Source organism: Drosophila navojoa, chromosome 2 (genome assembly GCF_054131105.1).
Source record: "Drosophila navojoa isolate 15081-1374.11 chromosome 2, UAZ_NAV_1.0, whole genome shotgun sequence".
Lineage (NCBI taxonomy): Eukaryota > Metazoa > Arthropoda > Insecta > Diptera > Drosophilidae > Drosophila > Drosophila navojoa.
The window spans coordinates 6,006,726-6,024,729 of NC_142890.1; the positions used below are offsets into that span (position 1 = coordinate 6,006,726).

The 18,004-nt window shown below is 40.3% G+C and overlaps 5 protein-coding genes across 11 annotated transcripts; 3 read left to right on the forward strand and 2 right to left on the reverse strand.

Annotated features, from left to right (window-relative positions):
* The first annotated feature begins 223 nt into the window (after positions 1-223).
* On the forward strand, positions 224-3,046 carry LOC108659544 (aldo-keto reductase family 1 member B7). Its single transcript, XM_018112526.3, has 4 exons — positions 224-415; positions 1,389-1,569; positions 1,623-2,310; positions 2,374-3,046. The coding sequence occupies exons 1-4, from the start codon at positions 344-346 to the stop codon at positions 2,420-2,422; spliced, it is 990 nt and encodes a 329-aa protein (XP_017968015.1). The 5' UTR covers positions 224-343; the 3' UTR covers positions 2,423-3,046.
* On the reverse strand, positions 2,423-7,105 carry LOC108660276 (transmembrane protein 245). 7 transcript variants are annotated; one of them, XM_089265409.1, is made up of 9 exons: positions 6,846-7,105; positions 6,183-6,738; positions 5,521-6,114; positions 4,912-5,452; positions 4,478-4,680; positions 4,008-4,417; positions 3,802-3,954; positions 3,577-3,606; positions 2,423-2,685 (listed from the first exon to the last, which is right to left on the reverse strand). In XM_089265409.1, the coding sequence occupies exons 2-9, from the start codon at positions 6,705-6,707 to the stop codon at positions 2,493-2,495; spliced, it is 2,649 nt and encodes an 882-aa protein (XP_089121535.1). In that variant the 5' UTR covers positions 6,708-6,738; positions 6,846-7,105; the 3' UTR covers positions 2,423-2,492. The 7 variants fall into 7 exon arrangements, with proteins under 7 accessions (XP_089121535.1, XP_017969104.1, XP_089121534.1 ...); XM_018113615.3 differs by lacking the exon at positions 2,423-2,685 and having other exon boundaries at positions 3,055-3,606; positions 4,478-4,656; XM_089265408.1 differs by lacking the exon at positions 2,423-2,685 and having other exon boundaries at positions 3,055-3,606; positions 3,706-3,954; positions 4,478-4,656.
* Positions 7,106-7,230: 125 nt separating this feature from the next.
* On the forward strand, positions 7,231-8,116 carry Kmn2 (kinetochore Mis12-Ndc80 network component 2). The gene is made up of 4 exons (XM_089265414.1): positions 7,231-7,386; positions 7,449-7,576; positions 7,635-7,730; positions 7,798-8,116. The coding sequence occupies exons 1-4, from the start codon at positions 7,380-7,382 to the stop codon at positions 7,858-7,860; spliced, it is 294 nt and encodes a 97-aa protein (XP_089121540.1). The 5' UTR covers positions 7,231-7,379; the 3' UTR covers positions 7,861-8,116.
* On the reverse strand, positions 7,792-8,673 carry PIG-H (Phosphatidylinositol glycan anchor biosynthesis class H). Its single transcript, XM_089265412.1, has 2 exons — positions 8,148-8,673; positions 7,792-8,082 (listed from the first exon to the last, which is right to left on the reverse strand). The coding sequence occupies exons 1-2, from the start codon at positions 8,602-8,604 to the stop codon at positions 7,955-7,957; spliced, it is 585 nt and encodes a 194-aa protein (XP_089121538.1). The 5' UTR covers positions 8,605-8,673; the 3' UTR covers positions 7,792-7,954.
* Positions 8,674-8,783: 110 nt separating this feature from the next.
* flfl (serine/threonine-protein phosphatase 4 regulatory subunit 3 flfl) lies at positions 8,784-17,717 on the forward strand. The gene is made up of 9 exons (XM_018113343.3): positions 8,784-8,978; positions 12,184-12,727; positions 12,801-13,739; positions 13,808-13,985; positions 14,052-14,307; positions 14,381-14,653; positions 14,717-14,850; positions 14,917-15,881; positions 15,947-17,717. Exons 2-9 carry the CDS (start codon positions 12,428-12,430, stop codon positions 16,043-16,045), a joined length of 3,144 nt encoding a protein of 1,047 aa, XP_017968832.1. The 5' UTR covers positions 8,784-8,978; positions 12,184-12,427; the 3' UTR covers positions 16,046-17,717.
* Positions 17,718-18,004: the final 287 nt, after the last annotated feature.

Below are 18,004 nucleotides of genomic sequence, written 5' to 3' on the forward strand. Positions count from 1 at the left end.
TAATATAAAAGCTGTGCACGTATGTGCACAGCTTAATAATATTTTTTTCTTAGACCTGTACAGTTTAAAAACATACTATTTGTTACATTTAAGAGTTCATTTATTTGAATGAAGAAAAAATCATCCGGAAGAATTCGTGGCATATGTAATCATACATTTTATGATCAAGCGCCCCACTGTACACTGCTTAAAAGCTCTCTCTAAGCTTTGGTATTTGCCGGCCAAGCAGTCCGCTTAGTTATTCCCTCTGGAACGTTCAATCCGGTCGGTTGTGTTGGCGTTTGTGCTCGCTTCTTAATATCAACGTTCAACAAGTGGATTTCAAAGAATATTTACATTAAAAATGGCTTGCACTAAGTTCTTAACACTTAACAATGGTGAGAAAATGCCCGTCATTGGCATTGGAACCTGGCAGGTAATAATTAATAAACGATTTAAAAAGCAGTAATTATTAAATACTGATTTCATCTGAGAGTGCTGAGCTTATGTACATGTATCTATACATATTAACTTATAGCTTTGCATATACACATGATCTATGTATTGATTATTTATACTGCAACAGTGTCACTTTGGCTTCTTAAACTGTCTTTATGTATATGCATAGTGACCGGTTCTTGTTTTCTGTCAACAAATCAAATCTTTGTACTTGTCCTACATCGGGTCAACTTTCTCTGAATATAAAAGAGAAGAACATGCAATGAGTTTTATTATCTGTACTAAAAACAGTAAACAAAAAAAACGAGATGTGTTCGTTGAAGCTATATGATGATGTGCGAGGGGGAATGTAGACGTATAACATTTATGTGTTACTACATTTCAATCATTGGAAGTGTAATACAAGTACACTAGCTTTTCTTAGAGTTACAATATGATATAGTATAGATATAAGATTTATGATATTTGTGATGAAGTCTAGGAGAGTTGTTTTTTTATTCTTTTTTATATGTCTTATCACTGTTGAAAGATCACTCAATCGTGATCTATTATAAAGAAATTGAAAAATCTACTGAGTTGAAAGAATTTTAGAAACATTCACATGCATATAACAGTTTGGTTTTATGTATATATAACCGAATCAAACTGGTATACAAACACTTGAACTGTTGCTATAAAGACAATATTGTATATGTTATACTAAAAATATGTAGTATTAAATCCTTTAAAAAACTGTTATACGATTGTAGCACATATGTATAGGAGTGATATAGTACACTAGCATACATAAATATCAGTCTATAGCGCCTCAACTGCTGATACGGATCAGTATAACATTAGATTTATGTGAATAACATATGAATTAAACGCCAAGCCCATTATACTGTCTGTAAGTGAAAGGTGATTCTTGAAATATGTCATAAACCGCAATCTCGTCATCGCACACCTAGGCATCCGATGAGGAAATCGAGACCGCAATCGATGTCGCCCTCTCGGCGGGCTACAGGCACATAGACACCGCCCCGGTCTATGGCAACGAGAAGGCCATCGGCCGCGTGCTCAAGCGTTGGCTGGATGCGGGCAAAGTGAAGCGCGAGGATCTGTACATTGTAACCAAATTGCCGCCCATTGGTAAGACCGATTCATTTGGAACTCAGCGCAGCATTAACTATTCGTATATGCAGCCAATCGTCCACATGAGGTGGAGCCCACAATCAAGCAGTCGCTGGCCGATCTGCAGCTGGACTACGTGGACATGTATCTAGTGCATACACCTTTTACGCTGTTCATTAATCCTGACGGCAGCTTTCAGTTTGATGATGAGGGCCGCATCAAGGTGGACAAGTCCACGGATCATGCTGCCGTCTGGGCGGAGATGGAGAAACTGGTGGAAAGTGGGCTGGCCAAATCCATTGGCGTTTCCAACTTTAGCAAGGAGCAAGTGGCGCGTCTGCTAAAGAATTGCAAAATACGTCCAGCCAACAATCAGATCGAGCACCATGTGTACCTGCAGCAGCGCGATCTGGTCGACTTCTGCAAGGCTGAGAATATTGCCATTACGGCGTACTCCCCGCTCGGCTCCAAGGGCATTGCCAAGTTCAATGCGGCCGCTGGCGTAGAGCGTGACTTGCCCGATCTGATGGACATACCGGAGGTTAAGCAGATCGCCGAGGCACACAAGAAGACGCCGGCCCAGGTGCTGCTCCGCTGGATCATCGACACGGGCGTTGTGGCCATACCGAAGAGCACAAATGAGGCGCGTCTCAAGCAAAATTTGGATGTCTTCGATTTCCAGCTGAGCGCCGAGGAGGTGGCCAAGCTGTGTGCTCTGGACAAGAACATACGCATCTGCGATTTCTCCTTCTTCCGTGGGTAAGCTGAAGATACGGGCTCCCATTGATAAACTCCCTTAACATATCCCTATTTCTTTTGCAGTGTGGAACAGCATCCGGAGTTTACTTTCAAGAATCAATTCACCAACTAATTTCAATACAAACATACAGACATTTTTTATATGTTATACTACAAATAATAAAGAAAATAGAAAAGCAATCTCAACTGCCTTTAGGCGTGTCCAATGGCTGCAACATTCTCGTTATAATTTTCAATACAACTGGTTTTCCCACGTGCTTTTCACTGTCGCTGGGCGTGGCATCCAGCACTGTGGCAACAGTTTGATTGCATTCTTTTTCGATTTCGTTTTCGACTTTATTCTCGTTTCGATTGTGGAAAGAATCAAGTTGTTGACTGAAAATATAACTGAATATTTAACTAGGCTGCACTACAGTGAACGCTCGCTAAATAGAACCGCTTAATGAACATTTTTTTACATATAATAAACATTCTTTTATTTATTTATAGCACATCAAAAGATTAAATTATACAAAATTAACCAAGTCAGTTCTCATCAGCGAGTCTTCACAGTATTCTTCTGTATTGTTTAGTACGTAACACTCATTTATTTGCAACAAAATTAATTAACATAAGCTTAAAGAAATCACATTCGTAGCGAGCACAAAATAATTATTACGTATTTCCAAAAGGAAACCGGTTAACGGTTGTGGAATCAAGCTTTTAAACAATTCTCTCTTTATATATACAAAAGAAACGTAGAGGTAATGTTATTGATGTACATAACTGTTTGCTTAAAACTAAAAAGCTTATATACCCTTGAAATTGTTTAATAAATATTATATTAATTTCAAAACTTAGTTTGGCTACACATTAAAGAGATTAAGGATGATGCTAAGATATTAAGGAAATGCATTTCATAAAGTATACGTATTTACCTATGTCACAAGACATATCTGAGAGATTATAGGGTATACACTAGTCGCCTATGTCACAACAAATGTCTACCTAGGGCAAGGGTATATAAACTTCAATCTAAACACATTAGTAAAATTCGTTTGCTTTGCATACACAGCTTTTAAGAGACGGACTCAAATATTTGTATACTTAAAAATTTAGTACAAAAATTAAGTGTAAGTAAAAGCAAAACGCAAAAGGGAAAACAACTAAAATCGCGAAATTTGAATAGATTAGTCAGTTGGTCAGAGAGGCTTAGAAGCTTAGCCATAGTTGATTGTTAGTTTTGCATTTCGAGTAACATCCAAGGAAGCCTTGCCACGGACTTACGTAGTGCGCGTCTCCTCATCCGAGCTGCGTCTGTAAATTTAAATTGATTAAATAAGGTTCCAAAATTGATGTATAAACATTCAGCAATAGCAACAAATTCACATTTAACAAAGGAAAATAAAAACTTACTTATATTCTTCAGCCGCAAAGTTGTCGACATAAATAAAATAACTTAACTTGCATACAAAAAGAAAGAGAGCTTCTTTTAGCTTGCTCCGAACATACCTGGGCTCCTGACTCGTGCGCATGGCTAGCGTGGCCACTTCGAAGAGGCCAATGAAGAAGCAGAGCATGAGTGGCCCAAATATGGCACCCTGCCAGCCAATCCAGTACATACCGCCCGCTATGGCCAGGCCATTGAGGTAGGGATGACCTCCACTATAAAGATTGAGTTATGATTTCTGAACTTTCTGAGAAGCAACTTCACATACCCCTTAAGATCCGCATAGATGGCAGTCTCGAAGGACGAGGGTACAAAGAATTGTAATAGGAACAGTATGAGGCCCGCATAGAAACGATCCTGTGCCAGCCAAAGCTCCAAAAAGGCGGGCACAGCACACCAATAGCTGCCTAAAAATGGAGCCGCCGCCAGCAACGCAGCCAAAGCGGAGGGCAGGAAGACTATGCGTGCACCAAACACCGTATGCACCAGCCACGTGAACAGACCCGTAAAGGTGGAGCACTTGAACATGGACACAAGCACAACCGTTATGGAATTTTCCAATGCATCGGCGACCTTGATGCCCGAGGCTGAATATCCCATGTATTTGGTTATCTGCATGGGCGCATATTTCTCCTGGCTGCTGGATAGCAGATAGAACAAGGCAGTGAAGAAGACAATCTGGAAGAGAATCAATGTTGTTAGGCAAGATCTATGTCTATATGAGAAGGTAATGCTCACCATATCCAATATGAATTCAATACACGCCTGTCCGCCCGACAGCAGCAGCGACAATATCTCACCCGTAACGCCCATTATCATCGAGAGATTGGTGCGTATGATATGCCATAGGGATTCGGCGACCTCCAATATCGTTTGGGTGTTGCTTTGTGCCCAGCCAATGATGCCCTGTTTTGCCACTAAAACTAGCTCTTTAAAATGTCCTTGGTTAAAGTAAAATACCATGGGTTAGCAAATGCAACATGTAATGAGTTATTTGTTTTCACGCATACGAAAAAATAATACAGGATGGAGGTTAGGGCCAAACGCAGCTCTTTGTGGAGCTTTGTAAAAAATAGTTAGCGCTGAGCTAAAATCAAAAACTCAAAACATAAACGTTGGACAAATGATAACAAATAACAGAAAAGAACCAAAACCGCTTCGGTGATAGTTACCTGGATTATCAACAATCTCGCCAAAGGTGCTCTTTAGGGCGTCGGTTGGAACGCGCGGTCCATACGAGGTGCCCGCCTTGTTGAAATCAATCCAATACTGTATGAGTCTATCCCAGACATCGAGGATTTGCTCTTTCAACTTGGTGGCATGCACCTTGTCCGCATCGGCCAACCAATCATCAATGTAGGTCTCAATCTTACGGCGCCCATAATGATGCGCATTGTCAAGCGCATCATCAATGGACGCTTGTATATTGGCTGGCAAAATATCAATTAGCTCAGGACGATCGGTGATTGTCTTGTTAATTAGATCTTTGCCCAGATATGCGACCTCAATTGTCTCTGAATAGATGTTGACGCAAAAGAAAACACTCAGAAATATGATTATGAGCAACATGAGTATGATCATTAGAATGGATGTAACAGACTCCACAGATGATTTCAATGAATCCCGGACAATGCTATTGATCTTGTAGTTAAGCTCCAAAACGCCAGGCAAACATAAAGGCAACACAGCTGAATGATGATCCAAGGCCCAGCTCTGAAATGTGAAATATAGTTAAAATAGGTAAATATATTCATATATAAATATATGATGGAAGAACTTACCCGCACGCCGTGATAGGCATCATTGATCTTGTTGCACACAAACTGAGTTATTCCCGTATAGCTGCCGGCAGTATGCAGTAGATGAAGAAACACCGGCACCGCAGCCAGGATGAACATCCAAATATTGCGATACAAGAAGGTGCCAAGGCAGGCATAGAACAAAAACTTAAAATATGTATCGCTTTGATGTCCTTCAGTCTCTTCCGCTGGCTTCGCGTCGAATGTGTCCTCGGAGTCTACGGTCTCGCTCAATGAGATATCTTCTACATCAGATTGCAGCGACGGCTCGCCAGCACCTTTACAGCAAATACTCAGGGATTTCTCGAAATCGTTTCGATCAAACAGCTTTTGCAGGCGATCCAAAAAGGAGCTGGAGTCATGATCATGAGTCGTCTGCAGATGATACGCTGTGGACGCAATTACGTAGCTCATCACTAGCAACAGAGCCGGCACCTGAAGGGCGCCCAGAAAGCTACACAAATAGCTGGCAATCGCTATCCACATGGACTGCCCGGCAACTACGAAGTGCGCTTTGTTCTCCGGTTTCCAGAAGAAGTGTACGGAGGACAGGTATATGACAATCAAAACTATGAGCTGCAAGTGTAGTGTGGGGATGGAAATGAAGGAAAAATTAAAAGCCATGCATTGATTAAATCACCTACCACATAAGCATTGAGGAAGCCAATGATAGTGACAAACAAGCTGTGCGAGAAGGTTATCCACCGCCATAGGGTCATCAGGAATCCACTGGGTGCATACAAAACGAGCAGCTTAACACAGACAGCGACACCGCAGCCGGACGAAAGGAGCTGCCAATGCTGGCAGAGCCAACTAATTAGCAAGCGACCGCAATGCTCGGTGGCCTCAAGGGGCGCCAGACAAATTGAGACGAGCATATTTGAATCTCGCTCCTCTAAGCGCTGAAACCAATTGTTGAGCAATTCGGCCAGCCTGCGTTTGAATGGAAACAAGACGGCGCCCATGAGAAAGGCCCAGAGCAGAGGCCGTACAAAGGGGCCCAGGATGATGCAGACAGCCACAAAAGCAGCTACACCTGCTGCTATTAGAAAATTATACATAGCAGCCCGAAAGCTCTCATGATTTTGTGAGCGCATCCGCAGCAAACGATTGAGAACGCTGTCAAAGGAGCGATCACGCCGTATGGGTATAGATTCCGAACGGTTCATGGTAGTATAGAAGGTGGCCAAATGGGGGAAACTGAAACAGATTAATTCATACACATTAGGCAAATGCTTTGACCATGTGCTGTCCGCGGACACACCCATATGAGTGCGTATTTTTAGCTTATGAATATTTTGACTCACAAATATTATTGTTTTATCGTGAAATAAAGCTAACTTCTAATACAGCTTCTTTGCATTTTAGTTTCAGGTGTATACGCTCGTTTCAAAAGGTCACAGCTCTGCCAACGTTACAATACTTTAAAGAACCATTAACGAAACGTTAAGTTTGCACATAAACAAACGGCAGTTGTTTATTATTATGTGGGCAAATGACGTCAGCTGACTGCTTAAAAACGGACCGATTCACAGCACTATCAAACATTTAAAACCCAAAAACCAAAGAAGTTAATTTTGTAAAAAAAAAAAATAAAATAAATCGAACTATGTATAAAACATTATAAGGAATAATAAAAACAACTTTGATAATTTGCCTGCCTAAATACAAGTCAATGTTACACGTGAATGTTAACAAATATATGTATAAAGTTTTGTTTATTTTGCTGGGCATATGACATCAGCTGACGATTCAGTGCTGTCAGCCAGCACAAAAAACTTATCGATATATAGCACTGGCATATATTCGAAAAAAGGGACGCCAAGGAAAAACAAACCGACATGGAAAGTAAGTGAAGCGTAATAGAAAATACATAAAATAAAATCTAGTAATTCAAAATGTTTATATAGAATTAACGCTACAACAGGTGCAAGCTCTGCGCAAGGCACAAGACGATTTAATTTTTAGCAAATCAGTCTATTTGGAATTCTATTCAAAAATGGCAAAACATGCCTATACAACGGACCTCAACAATTTGGTAAAGGAATAAAACCTGTGTTATGTACATATATATGTATGTTATTTATTTTTTGCAGATACGCGGTGATTTCAAACGAGTTGACGTTCAATTAAATATTCCCAAATTGCCGCCACAGCAAAAGGAACCTGAAGAATACATACCCATGCTACAAGTAACTACATACATACATATATTGAGTCTTTGGTGAAATTAAATTAGGGAATATGTTTTAATTATAGTTGGATAAACTGATGGAGCTGTACGATGCCGCCGAAGAGGGTAGATCTTTTTTGCAAGACTGATCCGATTTATTCTTATTGTTATTGAGCCAATAGCCATGTAAAATGTGTTGAATATGCTGCAGGCACTCGAAGGACGGCGAAAGACTCTTTAAATTTATGTAAATAAGTTAACATACATTAAGGAACAAAACCTCGCAAAAAAACTCACATTGAATAGGGGTATTATGGGGCGCTCTTTAAATATGCTGCCTTTTGTACGCAATATGAGAACATATTTTATGTCTAACTGTAAGTAAAATAAAATGATTTTAAATAATTATGCCTTGTTACTTAAACGTTAGCCGAACCTACATCCTCTATGACCTCGTTGAGAACCATGTCATGCAGATGTCCGCGTTGCACGCAGAGCACCGATTTACGTCCAAAAGTTCGAACTGTTTCCGTTTGCAGAGCCATGTCCCAGCTGTAGAAGAGCTTCTCAGAGTGTACCAACTGGAGAGCGGAGCGCAATATTAAAACGGACATGGCTAGCCATAGTAAGGTGGGGTATAGAATGTGAGCCTGCCCTAATCTGGCAGGCCCTTGGCTCACTGTCAGAGCAAGGGCGAAATATACAATCGCCAAGCCTAATAGTACAAATAATCGCTTAAATTGAATTGCACATTGTTGACCATGTATACGGTTTAATAACTGTATGCGAACTACATCGGTCCCATATTTCTGAATGGTAAGCTCTAAGTCCTCCACTGAGTTACCATTATATTTCGCTGCGATACTAAAATATCTATGCCGAGTCGGCTCCATTGAAAATATGCCGAGTGCAATAAATAAATAAAAAAAATTTCAAACACCACTTTGCAGCACTAACTACTATTATTGTGCAGCACTGTTGAGCGGAACGGTCATACTTTTGTTTACATTTGTGCATCGATAGATAAATGCATATCGATTGCGGTATCGATGTATAGAAAATACAATATGGCGTCGACACAGCACAAAATCGTCGTCGTCTCGGTTGGAACAGCGTCCGTTCCGCGAAAAAGTTTAAATTAAGAGTTGAATTGCAAATGTTTAATAAATAAGGTGTTGAAAACAGTAAATATGCGCAAACGCAAATTGTATATACTTTGAACGATTGATAATAGGTGCTGCCAGTAGCGTAAACAAGGAATTGCAACGTGAGTGCATACATTTTTTGGTCAAGATTGAATATTACCCCTCGCGCTTTCGCTTCCACCGCAGTTGCCCTCTTGCGGCTTCTGTGACTGAGCTTGTGTGTGTGTGAGTGTTTGCGTGTGTATGTGCGTTTAGGTGTGCATGTGTATTTTTCGTGTGTAACTATACTTGATTCTGAAGTTCATCTTAATACGAATATTTAACGCAATCGTAAAACATGAAGCAGTCGATCGAGCTTGAGTATGCGGTGCGTCTTCATCAACATTGCACATTTGGGTGTTAATTGTTTTCATTTATGGATACAACTTGTACTTTATGCAACAAAACGTTCACCGTGTTGAGTTTATGGTTCTTCTATTTTGTAGTGTGTTGAATTCGAAGATTGCCGCTTTACATGTGGTGGATTTTGCGCTTGCCGTATTTCTCTGTTTTAGTGTGTGTACGTGACGGCCCTGTGTAGTTTTGTGGTGTGTACCCGTTGTTTTTATATATCTTGTGTGCGTTTAATTAAATCTTAAAACGTTTACCGCTATGCAATATTTGACAAATAATATCGGGCCTATCGCAAAATCAAAACACAATCTTTTCAAATAATGCATGCGTCATTCAATTTGACCGAGACGTTGTGTTTCCGTGAGTGTGTGTGTGCGAGTGTGTGAAAAAGTGCGAGCGTAGACGGCATTTTTCTTTAGCCATACTCTTTGCCAGATATACGCTGCAATTTTTTGCAATTCTGTTTTGCGTGTGTCATTCGCAATAATTTAGTGAATGAAAGGAAAAGAAACGGACCAAAAAACGATGTATTCACTGGAAGGCTGATATGTGTGTTTGTGTGTATGCGTTAGTATCGGTGTTTGTATTTCGAACGTATAAAAAATCGAATGTCAAAAGCCAAAAATTGTTCCGCAAATTTTCGTCGAGTTACCAAACACGGGACATGCCTGCAAAGAAGATGTACATATGTATTTACATTGCAGTTCCTGGTATTTTTTTGCCCACCCCAAAACAGGAATGCAAAGCACAGCCATACACACATACATATGCGCGCGTATTCTGCATACATCGGACGAGATACGACGCGTTCGTTTTCTACCAGCTTTAGCGGGCCATTCATTGTGTGAGATCCATCACACACACATACAGACACAATGTACACACATACTGATGCGTATTGGCATTGTCCTGCTTCTTTTTGGCTTATGTACTTTTTTCCGTTTCGTTTGCGCGCACGCATCACACTCGCGCGCACACACACATACACACAGGCATGGCTTACGCCCCCAGCCTCGCCCCTATTTTTTATGCCACTTGCAGGCAGCGTCAATATTTTTCATTTGGTTTTTTTTTATTGCCATTGACGCTCTCCCGCTCCCATTTCAATAAGCGCTCTCAGCAGCTGGGCTTAACTTTAACTTGAACTTTGTTGCTGGGAGACAAATGAGTTTTTTGTGTAGTTATTTTTCTTCTTTTCGTGCTTTTTATTTATTTTTTTTGCGATGAAGCATGTGGCAATTATTACCGTTGACCAATTTGCATGCTGATCCTAGACGAATTGGTCGCCCGCCCACACAGCTTGCGGAGACAATGAACCTAATTACATATGTGTGTGTGTGTGTATGTGAATATTTTGTAGTGTGCGTATTTGTGAACTTATTCAATGAGTTCGAAAGCAATTGCGTTGGTTGCGTAAATGCCCATTTTGTATTAGTGTTTGCTTGCTAATTGGTGCTTTTGTTTTGATACACGTTCGCGTGAGGCGAAATATAAACGTAGATTAGAGTGCGCCTTATCAAAGCAGCGCACGAGGTGAGGGGCGCCATAATGCAAATGTCGAAATATTCAAGTTAATTTATATAATATACCTATATGTATTAACATTGTTATTATTATTAATTATTAATCTGTGTATGTGTGTATATGCATATACATATGTGTATGTACGGTTATATATTACATTTAAACGTTTTTGTTAGACAAAGGTGGATTTCCTCAGTTTTCTCTGACGATGACGTAGACCTTGCCTCTTTGATTGCTATGAGCTAAATATCTATTCTGTTTACACACATTTTTTTATACACTTGCTCATTGATTTTTGTTGCCTTGTGCGTACGTCGTACGTTGTACTTTATAGCAACAGCGTTTCTTTGTGTGTGTGTGTGTGTGTTTGATAATCTAATCTTGTCGCCGCGAATTTACCCCGCTAGCCGGCCGCCACCCACTTGCTACACACATAGCCAAGTGAAATGTACTGCTGGCACTCTCTCTCTCCCTCTCTGTGTGCGTGTGTTGCTTATTTTCCTCTCTTGTGCTCTCTCTCGTTCTGACCACTCATTTTGTGTTTGTTTTTGTCGCGCGCGTGTTTGTGCTCGTCGTTGCTGTTGTGGGTCGCTTTGGCGAAAGCGCGATAATAGTTTGCAATGTGGAGACTTCAGAAAAGACAGAAACGCACAATAACAAACGGCAGCATGTTGTGGAGAGATTTGGAAAACGTGAATTGAACACTAAATAGTCGCATAATATGGGTAAAGGGCATGATGATGTTCATATTACCTGGAAAGGATAATTTAATTTTAATAAATTGCAAAGTTATTGCTTTCTTTGTTCTTTACATTTTCATGTTAATTCTTCACTCTCTCGCACTCTCTGCAGCCCTTAAAAACCTCAGTATACGGTATCTTCTATTCGAATACTCTCAATTGGCATCGTTTTTTTTTTCTGTTTGTAAACAGAATGGGCAAAAATAGTTTTGGCATTTCGTTTTGCGAATAGTTTGTATTTCTCTACAAATACATACGCAAACACATATGCAAGTGTTTGTACGCTCACTCACACATACAGTGCACATGCATCAACATAAAACGAAGCTTTCACAATTTCATTCATGCTGTCTGTTTTCGCATCTTCTGTTTTGATACGCATTTGTTGTTATCGTAATTGGGATTGCTTGAGTACAAAAAGTATACATACATATGTATGGGATTACTCATTTAGTGTTGTGAAATTTCAACTACACTCGAATCGATTGATAGTAAATAAAAATGTGTATCAATATACATTGCGAAATATGTATATCGATATATTCAGTTTAAATAACGTAAATGACATTTAAAAATTTCTAACAGAACTTTCTGTTTCTGTTTCAAATTAAAATTGTGTTTCCTATAGCACTAATCATTGTTTCTCTCTGTTCTAAAATTTTCTTTTCAGTTTTGCCTTGCACGCCTCACAGATCACAGCATAACAATATAACATGGATATGCAAGTCGAACTTTGAATTCAAAATTCAAAATCCTAATTTCATTGTAAGTAGTCTAGTTGACTATCCCAGGCGAGGCTACAAGCCAAAAACGATTAAAGGCACAGCTGAAAGTAAAGCGTAATTTTTGTGAAGCAACTATAAAAGCAACAACAGCAAAAGAGCGGAAAGCACAAATACCTCTGAAGCCAAACCATGACGACTGACACCCGCCGACGTGTTAAGCTCTATGCACTGAATGCTGAACGGCAATGGGATGACCGTGGTACTGGACACGTCTCCTCGACATATGTGGAGCGTCTCAAGGGCACATCGCTGCTAGTGCGTGCTGAATCAGATGGTTCCTTATTGTTGGAGAGTAAGATACAGCCGGATACGGCTTACCAGAAGCAACAGGATACGCTTATTGTCTGGTCAGAGGGCGATAACTTCGATCTGGCGCTGAGCTTTCAGGAGAAGGCTGGTTGTGATGAGATATGGGAGAAGATATGTCAGGTATTTAATAATTCCTCAATTTCTATTTATATTTGGATGACCTACATTCGAATTATGTTAATGTTGTATACAGGTGCAGGGCAAAGATCCATCCGTTGAAATAACGCAGGACATTGTTGAAGAGTCAGAGGATGAGCGTTTTGAGGATATGTCAGACACAGCACCACCAATCGAGTTGCCGCCGTGTGAGCTGTCGCGACTCGAGGACATATCCGAGACAATACAAAGTTGCCTTTCTACGCCGCTGCGAAAGGAGAAATTGTCCATGGCCCTGGAATCGGAGAACTACATTAAGAAGCTTTTGAATCTGTTTCGCACTTGCGAGGATCTCGAGAATACTGAGGGGCTGCATCATCTGTTTGAAATATTCAAGAACATTTTCTTGTTAAACAAAAATGCTCTTTTCGAGATAATGTTTGCGGAAGATACAATTTTCGATGTGGTCGGCTGCCTGGAGTATGATCCGTCTCATGCACAGCCCAAAAAGCATCGCCAGTATCTGAAGCAATTGGCTAAATTTCGCGAAGCCGTGCCGATCAAGAATATGGATCTATTAGCAAAAATTCATCAGACGTTTCGCGTGCAGTATATTCAGGATATCATACTGCCTACGCCATCAGTCTTTGTCGAGGATAATATGCTGAACACGTTATCAAGCTTTATATTCTTCAACAAGGTTGAGATTGTTACGCTCATACAGGAAGATGAACGTTTCCTGCTAGATCTATTCACACTGCTCACGGATCAAGAAACTACCGATGCCAAGCGACGTGATATAGTTCTGTTTCTGAAAGAGTTCTGCAATTTCGCACAAAATTTGCAGCCACAGGGCAAGGACTCGTTCTACAAGACACTCACCTGTCTGGGAATATTGCAGGCTCTTGAGCTGACTTTGGTCATGAACGATACAAAAACCAAGTCGGCTTCCATCGATATACTTACGGCCATTGTTGAATTCTCGCCGTTGGTGGTGCGCAATTACACTTTGAATCAGGCCAATCGACCGGAGGGCGTAAGTGAAATTAGTTTTAAAATCTATAAGTAAAGTTAGCTTAGTTTTGTTATATTGGTATTTTACAGGAGCCTATGTTGCTCAACATTGCCATTGAACAGATGCTAAATGATTCTGAGCCGGAATTGGGCATAGCCGTGCAGTTGATGGGCATTATTAAGATATTGCTTGAGCCGGAAAATATGTTGACTGAGAAAGGAGATTTCCTGAACTTTTTCTACAAGTACAGCGTCCAAACGCTAGTTGGTAAATGTTCAACAAACTATTGAGGATAAGTCCAAGTTTCTAATTATTTTTATATATTGAACACAGCGCCTCTAATGCTTAATACAATGGGCGATCGTCCACTGAACGAGGATTATCTGACTGCCCAGCTCTTGGGCATTGTGCTGGACATTTTGTCATTTTGCGTGGAACATCATAGCTATCATATTAAGAATTTCTTGTTGCAAAAAGATCTCCTCAAACGAATTCTAGTGCTGATGAAGAGCACACATACGTTCCTTGTACTTGGGGCCTTGCGGCTGCTGCGCAAGATAATTGCACTCAAAGATGAGTTCTACAACAGGTGAATATAACTGACGAGGAGTTTAAACGAATAATTATCATATAATTTTAATTATAACTTCGTTCGATTTTAGACACATTGTCAAGTGCAATCTATTCGCGCCTGTGGTGGATGCTTTTATTCGTAACAATGGTCGCTATAATCTGCTCGAATCGGCCATACTGGAATTATTTGAGTTTATAAAACTTGAAGATATTCGCACGCTGTGCGTATACTTCGTGGAGAACTTTAGCAAGATATTTGATGAAATCGAATATGTGCAAACATTTAAATACCTAAAGAATCGTTATGATCAGTACCAGGATAGGCTGAAAGACCGCGATAAGTTGGAAAATCGCACCGATGGGTAAATAATAAATTTTACAATACATAGGCATTGTTGTTCCAACTTTGGCATTATTTTGATTAGAACTCTGCCAATGATACGTAGCAGCAGTCGTTTCCGTCGTGATCAGCGTCAAATGGAGGAGGAGGAGGAGCTGTGGTTCAACGATGATGATGACTTTTCCGAGGAAATCGACACTTACAACAATGTGATGAAATGTAAGTAAATTAGCGAGATAACTTGAGAATTGTGACCCATTCATTTAACAATTTTATGTTATGCAGCTGTCAGCGAAAAAAATGGCACCCAGCAAACACAAAATCAATCGCCACAGCAAAAATCATCGCCGCCGCATAGCACGTCGCCGCATGGCGTCGGCTTATTGGGCAATCTTAATTCCACAGCGATTGCAACTGCCACCTCAGTATCAGTGCCGACGGCAAGTGGCGGCAGTAGCCCTGAGGCGACGAGCTCTGTTGATGAGCAGGCTCAGGCTGCAGTACAGTTAGCCGCCGCTGCCAACATTGCACTGCAACAACAGCAGCAACAGCAACAGCTGCAGCAACAACAGCAGCAGCAGCAACTTCAACAACAGCAACTACAACAGCAGCACTCATTCCAGCAACAGCCAACGTTGTCGTTGAATAGCACACTTGTGGCAGCAGCCGCTGCAGCTGCCGTCGCTTCCACATCGAATGCAGCCGCTGTGGCGCAACTGGAAAGCCAGCAACAAGAACAACAGCAACAACAACAGCAGCAGCAGCAGCAGCAGCAACAACAAGAGCAGCAGCCCCAACAGCCTCAATCCGAGATTGCGGAGCTGCAGCAACAGTTGAACGCGGTAGTGCCGCAGAATTCGGAGCTTGCGCAGTCTGCCGTATCAAATGGTTCCCCGACATCGTCGCCGACGGCGGTATCAGCATCATCCACGTCACCAATGGAAACGTCCACATCGTCTGCGTCGCCAACATCTTCGGCAGCCACGGCGCTGTGCGATTCGGCAACAGTGGTCGCTGTGGCAGCGTCTCAATTTTTATCGACGATTGCAACAGCCATGGCTGCCTCGGTAACGGCAGCAGTCAGCACGCCCAGTCTAGCTACTCCTGTGGCCAGCGAGGACAACAGCGAGCCGCAGACCCAGACACCTGCCACAGATGCCAGCGATGCAGTGCTTAAGTTGAATGAGGAGAAGCCGGCGCTTAGCGCGGAACCGACAACGGGCAATGACGCCGATAAGGCCACCAAAAAGGTAACTGAAGCAACAAGGTTAGCCGAACAATCTGAATGGTAACAATGTTATTTTTATCTGCACAGGGGCTGGTGGACTATGAAAGCGATTCTGGTGAGGATGATTATGAGGAGGAAGAGGACTCGGATGGGCCCCAAGCACAAAAGCGCGCGCGCCTTGCATAGTTATTGGGCATCAGTCATCAGGCGGCATCAATTATAAAATAGTATAAACACACCTACTTCTCATATATATACACACACACACACAACAAACACGTATACTCACTCCTCAACGGATGTAAGGGTTGACAAGTGGGCGAAGCAACAACACAACAACAAGAGGGCTGCAGCAACAATCGTAGGGCACACACACACACACAGAGTGACAGAGGGAGCGAGTGAGAGAGAGAGAGAAAGAGGTAGAGAGCGGTACGATGTAAGATCGAACAAGAACAAGGAACAATTAAATAACTTTGTCAGAGTTCGGGGCGCTCTGACATGATGGGGGGCATTTTGCTTGTAAGCAATCATGTAAGAACAAGCGAAAAGTAAATTTTAGCATAAACATTTATTTTAAACAAAAACCTAAAACTAAAAAGTAAACAAGAAATTATAAAATCTTACTTTACTAAATTAAAAAAAAAGAAAAACGAAAACAAAAAACACTAAAATCAAATAATATATATAAAAATTCATGTATATATATTTATATATGTGTATATAAACATATATGTATATATAAATATATATATATGTCTATATTTAAATATGAATATAATATAATAAAAATATAGAGTATATGTGCACACAAAAACAAAACACACTAATTGCTCGAGTGAAGCGACAAAACATATACGTTTTTTTTGCATTTGTGTGCGTTGTGTTTGAGTGCTTTAAAGAAAGTAAAAACAAAAACGAAATAAAAAGAAACCAAAATAAATATACGTTTAGAACTTAAAATTACAACTAAATTAACAACAAGAAAGGCAGCGCAAAACAGCGAGAGGAGTGTTTGAGGTTCGGTGCTTGAGTTGTCCCAAAACGCAGTCGCTCAACAAAAGCTCACACAGATAAGCAACCCCCCTTAAAAACAAAAACAAATCCTGTTTAGTTGGCTGATCTTGTGCAGAACAGAAACGTAACAACGTTTTTTTTAGTGCAATATCATAGTTGTGGGTATTACGAAAGCAATTGTAATTCTTTTGTTAAGTTGTTAAATGTAATTACATGATGTTAAGCGCAGACTTGTAATACTGCTACAATCCTAACAGTTGTTGAGTTCTTGTGTGAGTAACATACATATGTTAAGCAAAAGATGTTAAGTTGTAAAATAATCAAAAGATATTAGCCAGAAGATCTTAATTTTTGACGTAAGCTAACAGATATCAAACATATTATTTCAAGTATAGTACTACACATATTTATATAGTACTGCATAACTCACATACACTGAGTAGCCGATGTTGGGGTATTACAAGGCCAACCGCTGTTAAACTAGAAAGGAAACTCGGAAATCAGTTTTGCTTTAACTAAAACTTTATTTAACATTCAGTGAATTAACTTTGCTTATTTAATCGTTAATCGTAAGCTATATTAAAGACTTTTGTATTTCCAGAAGTTTTGACCTCCAGTGGGGGTCAAAATATTTGTTGAAAATACGCGCTAAATTCATTTCATTCAATTTATGTAAACGAATTGCCTTTTGAATGCCCACAAACAGAAGCCAGCTAAACGAAATTTGTTTTGTGCATTCATAGTTAAGCCATATATATGTAAAATGCCCTATTTAACAATACGAACTGGATAATTGAATAAACCTTGTATATAATTTAGCGTTATGCCCGTATATATCGAATTACAAGCTACTTATAGAGCGTGAACACTTGCATATAGTTGACAGGCGCAAGGATTTGTAAAATAGCAAAACAACAAAGAAAACACAAAGGAAAGGAAAATAATGGACTAGAAGGATTTATTGCTAAAGGGGGAATGTATTTTGTTTCTGAAACCATTTATAAATTTGTTGAGTACATTTGAAATGCTGCGCCACAAATTGCATTCAGCATACACACACACATACACGTAATTTACAACAAATAATGATAATTACAAAATAGAGTTACAAGTGGGTTTAAATAATAC